The sequence below is a fragment of the Vigna radiata genome, chromosome 7 (assembly GCF_000741045.1).
Source record: "Vigna radiata var. radiata cultivar VC1973A chromosome 7, Vradiata_ver6, whole genome shotgun sequence".
NCBI classification, from domain to species: Eukaryota; Viridiplantae; Streptophyta; class Magnoliopsida; order Fabales; family Fabaceae; genus Vigna; species Vigna radiata.
Genome location: NC_028357.1, coordinates 35673314 through 35689596, shown reverse-complemented (window position 1 = coordinate 35689596; position 16283 = coordinate 35673314). Strand labels below are relative to the sequence as shown.

General features: G+C 33.3%; 1 protein-coding gene across 1 annotated transcript; it reads left to right on the top strand.

The window, feature by feature from the left end:
- Positions 1–4087: 4087 nt before the first annotated feature.
- On the top strand, positions 4088–11798 carry LOC106769346 (probable aldehyde dehydrogenase). Its single transcript, XM_014654939.2, has 16 exons — positions 4088–4236; positions 5100–5179; positions 5620–5723; positions 6108–6175; positions 6473–6530; positions 6675–6788; positions 7050–7133; positions 7844–7948; positions 8275–8388; positions 8570–8701; positions 8791–8880; positions 9025–9114; positions 10517–10726; positions 10828–10938; positions 11203–11282; positions 11368–11798. The coding sequence occupies exons 1-16, from the start codon at positions 4154–4156 to the stop codon at positions 11504–11506; spliced, it is 1662 nt and encodes a 553-aa protein (XP_014510425.1). The 5' UTR covers positions 4088–4153; the 3' UTR covers positions 11507–11798.
- Positions 11799–16283: the final 4485 nt, after the last annotated feature.

Genomic DNA, 16283 nt, shown 5'->3' with positions numbered 1-16283 from the left:
CTCTAGTCGATGTGGGACTTCCAACACACCCCCTCACGCCGAGGTATATACATCTCGAGCGTGAGACTAGATATTAATGGGTGGTCCGATAACGGTCCAATAGTGGGTGGAACAATATGCCCAACAAATATCGCTAGGATATCGCAATAAATTGTTGTTAGTGTTATAGATATTATATTTAGTTTATATTGTGTTGATGTTAATTAGGGAAATATAGTCCCTATATGTTTATTAGGGAAACATTGTTCTTATTTTATTTTATTTTTATTCTTACATATTCATTTGTATTTGGGCTTAGCCCATATTTCTTCTATGATAAATAGAGAACCCCGTGTGTATATTTAACACAAGGTATTAATTCCAATATATAATTTTCACTATATTTAACATGGTATCAGAGTAGGTTTTCTGATCCTTTTCTACTTTGTCTTTGTTGCCGCCGGTGGCCGCCGCCACCGGCGGCCCCCCGTAAAAGTTTCTTTTTCAACCTGTGCCTTTATACTTCAATGGGCAATCTCTGGTTTCTGTCTCGCATCTGTCTGGTGTTGCTGTCCGCCACTGCCTGTTACTGCTCGCCACCAGCTGCCACCTGCAGCCTGTCCACCGTCTCCGGCCACCGTCTCCGACCATCGTCTTCGGTCGTCGTCTCTGACCACCGTCTCCGGCCACCGTCTCTGACAACCGTCTCCGACCACCGTCTCTGGCCGTCGTCTCCGGCACCGTCTCCGGTCACCGTCTCCGGCCGTTTTCTCTGACCACGTCTCTGGCTGTCGTCTCTGGCTACCGTCTCCGGCCGTTGTCTCCGCCACTTGTGCCACCGATGCACCAACACCTAGTCCTACCTCTACTGCTTCCGCTATCTTCTTCTCTATTCTGAAAGGTCTTCAAGGACAGTCAGTGGTTAACACCAAGAAATTTCAACACTAAATTTATGGGTTGAAACAATTTCACCAACCCTTTGTCAAATCTATCAGATTTGTTTTTGGGTGCTTTGATGAATAAGAGCTCATTATGATCTTCCACTTTCACGGTCTGTCATCGGTGCGTCGTCATTTCCGTCGTTCGTCGTGAGGGGGAGTATGTTTCCAGCCAGCTTTTAGGCTTTCAGACTCCACTAGTCAATGATGGCAATCCTTGCAGTTTTATCGCTTCTATCCACTACAGGCCCCATCATGATGGCAGTCCCTGCATACAGGCCCCACTAGTCAGTGATTGTAGTCCCTGTATACAGGCCCCATCAGTCAGTGATGGCAGTCCCTGTATACAGGCCCCATCAGTCAGTGATGGCAGTCCCTGTATACAGGCCCCATCAGTCAGTGATGGCAGTCCCTGTAGTTTTGATGCAAGCCTCATCCTTACTTGATGGCAATCTAGTCCCTGGAGTTTGCCATTGTTCTCCTTTGTCAAAGTCATCATACTTGAAGTTTCATGGTGCTATTTGAAGTTTCGCAGTTGTCCACTACTGTCCATAAATTGTTGTTAGTTGTTAGTTGTTCGTCGACATGTGATTGCGCATCTGTTTGCCGCACACTCTTGAAGACAGATCATATATTTCAAATTGAGTTTATTTATTCCAAGCTTGGTCCATACAATCTGTATGCTCTAGCTTGAGGGGAGTGTTATAAATATTATATTTAGTTTATATTGTGTTGATGTATTAGGGAAATATAGTCCCTATATGTTTATTAGGAACACAAAGTTCTTATTTTATTTTATTTTATTCTTACATATTCACTTGTATTTGGGCTTAGTCCATATTTCTTCTATTATAAATAGAAAACCCTATGTGTGTATTTCACACAAGGGATTAATTTCAATATATAATTTTCACTGTTAAATGAATACAAGATTAACTTCATTTTTCCAACATGAAACATTTTACGAATTATTTGACCCAAAAAATATTTCCAAGAGAAAAGAAATAACTACCGCACCCCATGCAAAACAGTAAATATTCAAAAGACTAAAGAACAATTAGTTACCTTGGCATTGGCATGTTAGAGACCATTTGTTGTTCCATGTATGCCCCTGAGATTTTAACATGGTGAAGGTAAGTACAGATAAAGAGCCAATTGCCCTGGGATGAAGTAGCTGATTGAGGAAATAGTAATAGATTACCTGGTCCCATTGCAGGTGCAAGGGTTTGTGCTGGAGGAGGCGGCACTGATGCATACGATGATGAGGACGAATTCCAGGCAAGAGATGGATTACCCATGTTTGAAGAGTGCATTGTAGCTTAATGTATTGGCAGAACACCTTGCAGAGATGACATGGAAGGAAACTGCAACCAAGGAACACCGATCTTAGGGCATCAACCCAAACGAGCAATTAATTAGTAACTTAGCGTAATAGAAAGTCAGCATATCAAATTTCAATTTTCCAGTATTTCCAAAGTCAGGTGATTAGATAAAAATATAGTAAACAAATTCATGAGCACCTAAAAGAGATGCAGACTAAAGTAACATAAAGATGAAAAAATACATTGAGTTAATAACTCAATAATGGATAAATCCAACCCACGTTAAATATTAAATGTTTATTACAATACTCTCGTATGTTCTACAGAAAATAGGATCAATAGTGTATTTACTAGGAATAGGAACTAGTATATCAATGAAAGTCACATACTGTTAGGGCTTGAACTGGAGTAGGTTCGTTATGGACATCAAATGGATTTTTTTGATTTTGATGCTTGTGGAAAACTTGGAATGGGCTATAATAGAGGGAAGAAATTTATAAGATATGATCATACCACAGTACTTGCCAGTACAAACAGTTTATGATAAAGTTACAAACTCAAAATTTGGATTGTAATAGTACCGCTACATTATTTTATGGAATTGAAATACCCATGCTAGGTGGTAGACCCATTTGCCAACCTTGGACTGGAGCACGCAAGGATGAAAATTTAACTGTGAATAGATCCTGTAATTATCACGACTCCTCTAAGGTAAATAATAAACACACAAAATAGTCTGCATGGCATAGATGTGTAGAACTAAGGAAAGAAATAGAGAAATAGTCTGCAATTATCATTTATTATTGAATCTCCAAATACAATGTACCAAAAAAAAATAGAAGGTCCAAATAATGATGTTATAATGGTGAGAGAAAAATAGAAGAGATAAAAAAAGATAAAAGAGGTAGTTATAATGATTTATAATGCTGAGGTGAGAGAGAGAAATAAGAGAGATGGAAAGGAGTGTCAGGAATGGAATAGCATAGGAGAAAAAAGAAAAAATCGCCACCTAAATGTGAAGTTAACGTCATCATAAGCTATTTAACGAAAGAGATCTATTAAAAGCAAAATCAATAACTTGGATGCCAAATTAAATCACTTTTAATAGCGGGTATCAAACGGAAATTCAGCCCCCAACTTGGAACTAAAAAGATAATTAAGCCTAAATAAAAAAATTGAAAAAGAAATAAAATAATAAAATATAAAATTTAAAATCTATTTTATTCACTAAACTTAATAATACCTTATTTCACCATAATCACGTAAAAAAAAGTATAATCAATAACGTAATAAAAGAAAAAAACATTTTAAGAATATATTTTATTTTTATAAGTAAACAATTTAAAAAGAGAGTTAAAGAATAATATATATATATATATATATATATATATATATATATAAAGAGTTTATTAATACTTTAATAATTTAAATAAAGATTGAAAAAATTATTTTTCCTCCACATCTTTATTTTTCATCGAAACATATATATAAAAAAATATTCAAAAGAATATAATTAAAAACAAAAATAAAGAACATAAAATACATATGATGGATTATGGAGTTTCTGTGATATTAAATCTTTTAAAAGATATTGCCATGTGAGATGTTAGACTAGAATTATTTATTCTGCTCTTCCGAGAAAAGAAAATTAGACTAAAAAGAGATATTTATTGAAAGAAAACAGAAACTTAGAAAATTTAGGGGGAAAAAAAGGAAATGGCGAGTCTTTCAAATCTGTTGCGGGACCGATGATATCTCCACGTGTACCCACCTGTACGTGTTCAACACGTGGGGTCTTCTTGCTAGTTGTTTTTTTCGTATTCTTGCACGCATATATAGAAGATAGCCTCACACTAACTTTACAAACTAAACTGAAAGCTAGTGAGCATTGTAGGAAGATACTCATCGATCAAAATGTTGAAGCTTTTGGTTAGTAGAGCAGCTAGGGTTTCGACTTCGCGCAACCACAACGGTTTTGCTGCATTCACTTTCTCTAGGTATCTCCTTCTATTTCCCCTGGAATTGACTCGCCATGGATCCGAGTTTGTTCAATTGCGGATCCTCGTTTAGTTTCTGATATTTAACCACTTCAATCGTTAATCGATTCGATACCCAGCCTGTTCTGTGATTTGGATGAAATCATCGCTTGTTGTCTGTGAAGCGGTTGAAATGTGGTCATTGGAAATTTCGTTCTTTCGATGATAGACTTGGTTTCTCTCGTTAAACGATGTTAGAAATTTTAATTCTCACATGCATTTAAGTTTCTCTCAACAGAAGAGAAAAAAAAACGTGTACGTTTATGGTTAAGTCGTTTTCTACTTACGCACAGCGATATATACGAGGATACCTTTTGTTACAGAACATTTTAGAATGTTAGTTCTGCATATAAATATTATCCGAGTAACTAAGGATTTAGGAAGAAGGCATTTAGTTTGTCATTTCCGAAGCCAAGCGCCGTCAAGAAATTAGCAAGGCTAAAATTAGAAAGCCGATTCATTGATTTATTTGTAACATAATCACTCCATCTTGATCTGCAATATCTATTCAAACTGACTGGGTTAGATAATTTTTTGGAATTTAGGTCAAGAGCATCTGGAGCATTGTATTTTTTTATATTGGTTAGTTAAATAACTTATAGAAATGCTGTAAAAGTCGTTCTGTAATTCCATCTAATTCACTTCTTAAAAATAAAAATTCAAAGATAGAGCGCTTTAGTTGGGATTCCATTTTTTTCGTCATATTTTGTTTTACGTAATCTTACATTATCTGTTCCTTACTTTATTTCATCAGATTCTAACACAAGTCTTTTTGTGTTTTCTGAGCGCTGAATTCATTTTTTTTTTTTTACATTATGTTGTAGATGTGTTCATTCATTGCAATTTGCAACTGTAGAAGCAGAAGAGATATCGGGTTCTAAGCCTGCTGAAGTTTTGAATCTGGGTATGAATCCTAACGTTTGATGTTTTTGTTCTTTGCAGATAGGCATTAGTACTCTTATAAATGTGGTAGTACTTTGTGATAAATTTGGTGATCCAAGATTTGAAAAGGATTACCATCATAATCTATGGTTAAATCCTTTTCTATCTGCATTTTTCATGATTCCGTCTGCAAGGTGTCAAACTTGCTTATCAAGTATCTTTCAAACCCAAAAGCAATCTATTAAATATTATGTTCATCAAAGAATTTGATATGCTGAAACGAAAGGATTCATGAATGTTTTTCTCATAATTCTTCTATGTATCAAAATCTGAATGTTACCGAGTGCTATCGTAAATTTCTGTTCCACATATTTACCAATACATTCATTTTTTTTATTATCAAGCTTGTGCTTTGATTTGTTGGCTTTCACTATGAATGTATTTTCTTATCTCCACTTTCAGTGCAAGGTAAATGGGTAGGGTCTTCAAAGTGGAATACAATTGTAGATCCCCTAAATGGAGACTCATTTATTAATATTGCTGAAGTTGACGAAACAGGCATTCAGGTGCATCCCTGTAATGTATTATTTGCCTTGTTAACTAATATTTATTTTGAAATATGTCCATTTATTGCACAAAAAAGAGCTTCTACTTAATGAGAGTTCTGCTTTATATGTTGAAGGCTGTGTTATTTTTATTACTTACTCATCCATCAAACTAAGAAATTGCGGGGATTTATTAGTCACCACCCCCCACACCTATTTTTTTTAATAGGAGGTTCAAGTTCAAACTTTGAACCTCTGTTTGTGAGGCAGGGCTGTCACCTTGTGAAAACTGAAAAGAAATAAATTTCTATTTGAAGGCTATACTTCAGTTGGTACTTGATTGGAATTCAACAGTAGTTTGTGACTGAGATATTGACTAAATTTTCCTTTTGTTGGACGTATCAGCCCTTTGTGGAAAGCTTGTCCAGCTGTCCCAAGCATGGTGTACACAATCCTTTTAAGGCACCAGAGCGGTAGGTGCAGAGATTCCTTTGTATCTCTTCTTCATTTTCTTTTAGAAATATAAACATATAAATATATGTTTTATTTGTTGGATTTATGTTTGTCTTGGTCAAAAGTGAAAATAAATTGACGGGATCCTCATCCTAGACCTTTATGTCACAGCTTTCATTTTCACTCCAAAAAGGCAACTAACTTGGGCATTTTAGTTACTAGTATTTTATGCATTAGGGCATGATATCAATTCTTATGTTCCTATTTTGACTATCTTTATGAAATTTAATTTGGTTTTTGCTATAAACTTCTTGCAGATATCTCATGTATGGAGATATATCTACTAAGGCAGCTCACATGCTATCTCTTCCTAAGGTTTCAAACTAGAGAAATATTTTTTTAACTTTATCATTATTCATTTAATGCTACTTTATTATGTATTGGTACCTGCAGTATTCAATGTCAACTTTTTCTTCTTTAATTGAATGCTTTGAATAATTTATACTACATGACCTTCAGGTTTCAGATTTTTTCACAAGGTTAATTCAAAGAGTTTCTCCAAAGAGCTACCAGCAGGCTTTTGGGGAAGTGTACGTGACACAAAAGTTTCTAGAGAACTTTTGCGGGGATCAGGTATATCAAAATAAGACATGCTAGTGCTAAATAAGTAAAGTTATGCAATTTTTTGTGTGGAATGATGGACAAATCTAAATTACACATTCGACTGATGAATATTGATAAATTTCCTATCTTTTGTTGATACCTAGATTCCTCATTCATTAATGGAAAAATATAACACTGATGTATGCATATGTGGAGAGACACTGACACATAAGCTCACAATTCATGTAATGACTTCTTCTTTGTTGTTTCATTTCAACAAAATCTTGACAGGTTCGTTTCCTAGCAAGGTCTTTTGGCGTACCTGGAAATCATCTTGGGCAGCAAAGTCATGGTTTTCGTTGGCCATATGGTCCTGTAAGGATTATTTTTTGTTTAGTTCTGTCATGATTGTAGTTGATATGTGTGATATGCTATCATACTACGTACTAAAGGCAAAAAATGAGTCTATCGTTCTATCATAAACAGTGTTTTTGTTTGGTGTATCAAAATTATCAGTTACCTTTTGGTCACACTAATCAGTTTATGAGTAATTGGTTAAGTGTGCTCTAAGAGATGGAAGAAATGAAAAATAAAAGCAATTGTTCCAATATAAAACCTAGCAAAATGTAGTAATTCTGTGACTTCAAGTTATTATTTAAAAGGTCGATTATGGTGTAACTATTAATATGTCAATTCAGTTGCATAAGCCCATGTACATCGATGACCTTGGCAGGAGTGGCTGATTTCCCTTTGGTTCTTTAGTTCTTTTATCCCAAAATGGAAAAAATTAACATTACATGGAATTTCAATAAGTTACATATGGTAATAAGGCAAAACCTAGAATTCAGGTATTTTTACCCACTAGAAAACTTCAAGTCTTTTATGCTCTTATTGCCATCTTTGATCAAAGGTAGTTTTTTGTTTTCTACAAAAAAAGTCTGTTTTATAGATGTGACTTGACTTCCACTCATGAAGAGACATTAAAAATAATAAGACGCTTTCTGATTTAGATTTTTTTTTCACATACCATAAACATTTACCTTTCACTCTTGTTGTAATCCTAAATCTGGAAGTGTGTTCTGTAGGTGGCAATTATTACTCCTTTTAATTTTCCCTTAGAGATTCCTGTTCTTCAATTGATGGGTGCACTTTATATGGGCAACAAACCAGTCCTTAAAGTTGATAGCAAGGTGAGTTCTTTTAGAAATGATTTTTGGATACTTTATGACATTACATCTAATTCAATATTCATACAGGGCCAGCTTTAAGGATGCATGAAATATTAATTGCAATCAGTTATCATGAAAATATTTGTGATGCGATGTTATTTAGATGTGTGCATTTATGTGTGTTGGGGAGGGGTTCATGCCTAAAGAAACCATTGGATTGGTTGCTTTTTCGCATTCTTGTTTTGGCTCTTTCAAACTGTTTGATTTCTGAAATGTTAATTTTTATATGCTTTCAACATTTAAATCTTTGTGCTTATAATACTGAGTATTATTGACTATTGTTATAGGTGAGCATTGTCATGGAACAAATGTTGCGCCTGCTTCATTCTTGTGGCTTACCTGTGGAAGATGTTGACTTCATAAATTCAGATGGGAAGACAATGAACAAGCTGTTGCTGGAGGTTGTTTATTCATCGAATGCTTTTGATTTTGTGGAGGATTATATTTATGATTCTATTTCATAGTGATCTCCATGTTAGCTTATTGATCTCTGTTTATAATTTTGTTGGATGATATTGGTACATGGTTAGATCTTCCTTTTGTAATATGGTATTGGATAATGAAGTAGTATTAAATTTACAGGCAAATCCACGAATGACCCTTTTTACTGGTAGTTCAAGAGTGGCTGAAAAGTTGGCGGTTGATTTGAAGGGCCGTGTTAAATTGGAAGATGCTGGATTTGACTGGAAAATACTGGGTCCTGATGTCCATCAGGTTTCTTGCGATTTTTTTTTTTGGATATCATAAAGGCACTAATTCAATTTTCAGTTCTATAATAGTTTCTCTATGGTTTCTTGGTTTAGGAAGATTACATTGCGTGGGTATGTGATCAAGATGCATATGCGTGCAGTGGTCAGAAATGCTCGGCTCAGTCATTATTATTTATGCATGAGGTTTGTCACATTGGCTATCTGGAGAGTTTTGTTCATTTTTAAATGTCCCTAAGAACTGCCGTGAAATGTACATCGGCTTAGTATTTGTAAAATGCACTGATGTACTGTCTTTATAACTTCACGGTCTCAATCTCTCTGGTTCAGAACTGGTCTAAAACTTCGTTGCTATCAAAGTTGAAAGATCTTGCAGAAAGAAGAAAGCTGACAGACTTGACAATCGGCCCAGTCCTCACAGTAAGTATTACATGTCTGTCATTTTTTCCTTTAGTAATTGAACCAGGATTTCACATTTAAGGTTTTTTAGTGATCTGCTCGAAGTTTGCGACAATCTATGATGCATAATATATGCAATGTTATCAAAACTGGACTTATTATCGGCTCAGTCAAGGTACCAAGTCAATATTTACTGTGAACCAGTAGGCCATTGCTTAAAATACATGAACCGATATTTATTAAAAATATAAATTTTGTGGAGAAAATTTAGTATATAAATTAATTGTCGTATACTTTCCAATCAAATGTCTTAGCTTGGTGGTTATAAATTCATTTACGTTATGTAGAACTGTTGCTTGATTCCCACTCCATTCACTAAATTCTTTTACTTCAAATTTTAGAATTTAAAAAGTGATTCTCCCTGGAGCCGAGTAAAACAAGTTGAATGCAATTTCCGTTTGAAAGACAAGCTGAACTGGTTATAGGTTCGGTTACTGTTCTAACATTTCGGTCCAAATTTTAGAACACTAAAAATATAGTATGCATCTGGTACAACAATACAATTATTCTAAAATTATATAGGATGAAACGAGTAGGATAAATATCTACATATATGTGAAACATAATAAATGAATATTTAATTTTAATTTTGAAAATTTAAAGCAAGAACGGACTTCTTGAGAATTACTAAAAATAAAAAAGTTATAAGTCACTGTCACCATAAATGCTTCGTATTTCTATCGTAAGAATACTATAAACTTCATTCACTTCACGAAATCATCCATACAACGGACAGTTTTGTTTTTTGATTTCATGAAGAGATAATATTTTTACGTTCTATATTATACATACATGCTTTCTGTGTCTCATATTTCTCATATCCAAAAGCATGTACTGGATGCCAATACATGAAACAAATAAAAATATTGATACTTAATTGATGGAAATTTTCTCTTGAGGTGGATGAAGTTCAACCACTTTGTAATACATTTAAAATTTAATTATTTAATTATATGAATGTATTATACGTGCAATGTAATGTAGTAGTTTCAATTGTCATCCTTTAATCCCTTTACTTAACATTTACAAATGAAAGCTATCCATGCTTTCTGTAATGATTAAAGAAGGGAGAGACGTGAGGTGAGTGGGAGGAAAGTGGGAGGTGACTAAAGAAGGGTTTGCTTGCAGGTTAACTACCACATGTTGCTAGCTATGCCATTGATTTGCCCTTATAGCCATTTAGACCCGTCTTTAGTACATTAATTTGACATTACTAATGAAGGTCTAACCTTTGTATATTCAAAAAGAAAATTTATTGGAAACTATTTATCTGGCATCCAAATAGGATGCTCAAATATTTATTTGCTGTTTAATTTACTTGATTTGGAGTTCTTGATGATTTTTTTTCTTCTTATATATGCAGGTTACTACTGATTCAATGCTTGAACATGTCAATAAATTGCTTGAGATACCCGGATCAAAGCTGCTTTTCGGAGGTCGACCTTTGGAGGATCATTCAATTCCGTCTATTTATGGTGCGATTAAACCAACAGCTGTTTATGTTCCTCTTGAAGAAATTATGAAAGATAAGAATTTTGAGCTTGTGACAAAAGAAATATTTGGACCGTTTCAGGTATGCAAAGAGAGACTAAATATATGAAAATAAAGTTTGAAAAAAAGATATACCAGTTTATTCTATCGCTACGTAAATAATTTCTTTTTACATTTTTTCAGGTTATTACTGATTACAAAAATAGCGAACTATCAGTTGTATTGGATGCTTTGGAAAGAATGCATAACCATTTAACGGCTGCTGTAGTTTCAAACGATCCTTTATTTTTGCAGGTAAGAATTTGATCGGTTATTTTCAAATGATTTTAGTCATAAAATCATTTACTCATCGCGTTTTCATATTTGATTTATGAGACAAAATTAGAGGTTTGGCTATTGGGCTATACACCTATACTGCACATACGTAAAAGTATATTCTGTAATAGGTCAAATTGCCTGCAGGAATTTTGTGGTAATTGGAGTTCAACTCCAAAGTTTAGATAACTTGTTTGGAGAGCACATAAACAAGTGTGATATGAAATTTTCTGAAAATCGCAGGAAGTTATTGGGAAGTCGGTAAATGGTACTACTTATGCTGGTTTAAGAGCAAGGACTACCGGAGCACCACAGAATCACTGGTAAATTGATATATTTTTTTTAAATTATTGTACTTTTGAACAAATAACTAATGATGTTGTGCTGAAAATAACAATTTTATTACAGGTTTGGACCCGCCGGTGATGCAAGAGGCGCGGGAATTGGAACACCAGAGGCCATAAAACTTGTATGGTCTTGTCACAGAGAAGTTATCTATGATTATGGGCCGGTGCCAAAGAATTGGGAAATTCCTCCATCCACTTGAAAACAGATTCCTATGATAAGAATAATAAAAGGAGGAATGCAAGGGTCCTATTTCTGACAGAAACATTGAGATTAGGATTGTAAATGGGTAGGTTATGTTGTGTGACCCGCACTACATTTTTAGATTTTTAAATAAGTTTATGGAAATCGAGTTTTGATTAGGCTTTTTTAATTATATTGATTGAGGTTCTGACATGATAAAATGGAAGGAACTTTCGTTGATGCCAAACAGACTAGAATAAATCATGAACAATCTAAATTTAAAGAATTGGATAGGTACTTCTTTTGCACAATCTAAATTTCAAGTTTCTGACTAAAGACGTCAAGAATTAATATTATGAAAGGACGAAAGGAATTTACCTTTTGGCTTTAGAAGTTTCTGGTGTTTAATAATCGGCAAATTTCTTTGCAGAATAATACTTTCACACCCTCAAAAAGAAGAAATTCAGTCACCTTACAACTCATTCTATGTGTGGGTCAGAGTATGTTTCACCTTGAATTGTGTAGTGCAAGGATATGAAAAATTGAAAATAATGGCCAACGGCAAACTTATATATCAAAAGAGAGTATATAGCAACTAGTGAGAATGTTAAGGGAGCAGTCTAAAAATATCCATTTTTTAATTAGCTATATTTCCTTTAATATTTCCATTTTTTGTGTGAGAGAGTGTATTGAAATATATTTTGTGAATATATTATTCGAAAAGAGAATCTGTTCAATTGGTGACAAAAGTTAAATATGAAAGGCAACACAACAGATCTATTTGTCTGAATATTGACGTAAAAGAGTTTGGTAATCATAAGTTAGAAGCATGAATGGGCAACATAATTAATATATTAATATATCATATGTATGAACAATAGCACATTACCATTTATATTAGAGGGTATGATACCCTATATTTTAAAAAAGTTGTGTTGAATCTTAAGCAATATCTGAACTGAATTAACATCTTGTTCTGATTGATGCTCATGGTTAATGTCAAATGCAGACATTTTTCTCGGTCTTCTTTTTATAGTTTTCATCAGTTTTGTATAACATAATGATAACACTAAGCCTTATGAAGGAGAAAAAAAAAACAAATATATATTATATAAGAAATTTAAGCAAATATATCTATATTTTTTTTTAAAACAGATAATGTTAATTATAATATCATAAATTTAATACCTAAAAACATTAACACCCATTTTTTGGAATAGTTAATAAATGTTGTTGATGTCATTACACGAGGCAGAATAAATAATGCGTGCAAAGAAACAATGATAGTAGAAGTGGCGTATACAATCAGTATACAATCATAGATATTGAAGGATATGACAAACAGTGTAACATTTTAATTTTAGTTATTTATAATTGATAAAATAAAATATTATAAAATTAACATATAAATATATGATATTAATATAATTATTTAAAAATAATAATTGTAACAATAAAATATATCTAAAATAATTAGGAAAAACTACTAGATGATAAGAAAAAATATTATGTAACATTGTTATTTTTTACCAGAGATATTTTAATATTTATTTCTCATATGTTTATATCAATAAGATATCATTGCAAAAAGAAACAAACCAATATACAAGAAATATCAAAAGAAATAACATAGTAAGTTAATGTATAAAAGAGTTTTCATAAAACAAACATAGAAATATTATAATACATTTACTCATTCATAAATATAATCATATCACATATAGAAACTCAATTATCCAAATATATGTATCGATATTAGACTCTAATGAATTATACACACTCGTGGTGGCATCTATGATTCTATAAACATATTGTGAATGAGTCTTACTCTATCGCACACAAGGTTAGTCTGTTAATATCTTCGACCTGGGTAAAACCCAAAGACTAAGATCTCATGTACCTCTCACCACATACCCCAACATGAGATTGGATAATTATTAAAGTGACAAGATAACTCAAAATACTAAATTCATATATCAATACATACATTAAAGGAACATTGTCATAGGATCTCCTGCAAGATCCCTGAAATTATGCCAAACACATACAATACTCATATCCATTAACAAGTTCATCATCATCACAATTTCATACGTCAATATTTGTATTTATATTTATCCATAAATCTATTAATCATTCTCAGAAAAACATTATAAACCAACTATCATTTAACATCACAAAATCCAACATTAAACATACCAGAAGATTACATATAAAATAGTATCAAACTATGCTAATTTTACTAGCAAAAACATTTACTCGCTCTCAACGAGTAATGCTTAAAGGCCCACTATTCCAATGACAGACAACTCACTTAGCGAAATTATCACTCGAACTCAAAGACTTAATTGTTTCAAAAGTTGTTCAGGAAGTCATGTTCGCTTAGCTAGTGTCAAGTTAGTAAGTTTTCTGACTTTGGTTTCGCCCAACAACTACAAAATCAACTTTCTTACTTTAACTTTGCTCAATGACAACCATGTCAAAAGTTTTTTAACTTTTGTTTTGTCCAACAAATATGTTATGATCACCTATTTCATCTTAAAATGGAAATTTCAATCTACTTTTAAATTTAAAATAGGGTGGTTTTGATTTAATGAAAAAAAAGTTTTGAAAACAAAATTTATCGCTATATGTGATTAAAAAATTGCTCCTTATGTATACCTTTTTAAAATAGAAACATTTGTTTGTTAAAAAAAATTAGTTAAAAGGCTTAAATGTTTATTTCGTCTCCAAGTTAGGGGTTGAATTTTTGTTTTTTATCCAGTTTTAAAAATGAAGTTATTTTGTTCCCATATTACAAATTTTGTAAGAATTAGGTCCCTTCCGTTAAATAAGTAGGAATGACGTTAACTTTATGCTTACGTGGCCTGCACTTTTCTTCTCTCTCTTGTGCTCTTCCTTACACTTTTTTTTTCTTTCTCTCTTCTATTTCTCTCACCATTTAACTACCTCCACATTTTTCTCTCTCTTCCACCGTTATCTTATCTGTTGTTCCTGCCAACATTAATTACAACATGTGGACACTGTGACGCTTGATTTATTTTCAGTTCCTGAACAATCAGCTTTCAAATATCCTCTTGTATATTCATTTGAATAACCTGCAATAGAAGTCCAAAGATATTTCTCAATTATAAAAAAGGTAAAACCCAATTCATAATACTTAAAATTATTTCCATAACAATAACCTTTGTTTTAAAAGGCAGTGTATAACAGATGCAATATCACATTGTCAAACAGAAAACAAGAAATCAGATGAAGAAAGAATAAAAAAAATATGAAAAGAATATCCATACAGGCAAATCTACCCATAAGAGGTAATTAACAAAACATGCCCATGACAACCTTAAAAGCAAACAATCTTCCAACCGACTTATGGCGAACAAGTTGTACCACACCACCACTACCTTTTTCCAATTACTTTCACGACCTCAAGGTCATCTAGTGTGAAGTCAAATTCCAGTTCCTTACCATCCGAAGGCTGTTCAAAGAGGTAAATTATAAGCTTAGATATTAAAAGCACAAAACATAAAGAAAAGAGAGAGTCAGAAACAAAAAATGAATCTGTGAATGGCATAATGATGCATGCATAATGGTGATAGCGTATTAGGTAAGAATGTGCAGCATGGGCCCAATAAAAGAATTTGTTTCTTAATACGTTGAAATATTATTCGTATCAAGTCATCATGTTTAATACACTACAATCTTGTTTTCTCTATCCGAGATTCAAAGAGTTGGTAAATGGTATATGAGATGAGAAAAGCAACAACAACCATAAAAGAAAAAACCACCAAGCCCTCTTCGCGTGGTACAGAAGAGAAGTAGAACAACTTGGGTTGGAATCTGCATTATGATGAGTGGTATAACTGAGAAAACCATAATCTTTGCCATGTTTATAGTATCTACATCCATAGTGATCATAACCAGTTAACAATTCTTTTATTCCTCCCATTGATGAGTTTGAGCTACCAGAGTTAGAGTCATTTTTCAACTTTTTGATTTCCAATGATAAGTGAGGAGCAAGATGAATGTTCTAGTCAACAAACCAACTACAGTGGAAGCATACTCTTGTGCACTGTCTTTGTCAGTGTAAAGCAACAACAACTAGAGACTCAGGAAGGGCACCAGGATTACCAAAAGCAATGCCACCAAAAACACCTAGGCCAAATAGGATTCTCCAACAACAAGTACTCATAATTCATAAACCTTTGGTCTTTGAATTGTATATAAGAGTCTTGGGGTTGAGCGTCATCAACCCATCACCAGGGCGAGCATAGAAAGGGGAAACAAGTAGAGGGGAACAAAATCAAAATTGAACTTCATCATTGATTAAAACATATAATAATGCACAATATAAATTCTGCAGAACATAATGGATGAAAATTAGAAATCACGAGGAATGTAAAGTGATAGAGCTACTCGTGATTCCTTTTCTTCAGAGATATGACACAACCCTTTCTGATTCAAGAGTAGATCTCCATAACGGAACGTTCCACTAGTAGTCCTAATCCCAATTTGACAAAGCCATGGAATGTGTGTGTTAATGAGATTGAGTTTGGAGATGTTGAAGATGCTAAAGATGTTGGAAATGTTAGAGATGTTGGGTGAGAATGAGAGATAAGGATAGGGTATATATATATATAAAGTGAGAGAGAGACATATGAAGTTGGGTGGCGGAATGAAGAGAGAGAAGAGAGAAAAAGTTGGATATTATAGAAAAAACTTAACACTGTTACTGCCACTTTAATGGAAGAGACCGAATTCTTACAAAATTCGTAACATAATGACAAAATAACTTT

What these genes read in the sequence shown, in the direction of transcription:
- LOC106769346 (XM_014654939.2), top strand. Translation starts at nt 4,154, where the DNA reads ATGTTGAAGCTTTTGGTTAGTAGAGCAGCTAGGGTTTCGACTTCGCGC. An exon ending in GCTGCATTCACTTTCTCTAG is followed by an intron (nt 4,237 to 5,099) that starts GTATCTCCTTCT and finishes ATTATGTTGTAG; the next exon opens with ATGTGTTCATTCATTGCAAT. An exon ending in TGCTGAAGTTTTGAATCTGG is followed by an intron (nt 5,180 to 5,619) that starts GTATGAATCCTA and finishes CTCCACTTTCAG; the next exon opens with TGCAAGGTAAATGGGTAGGG.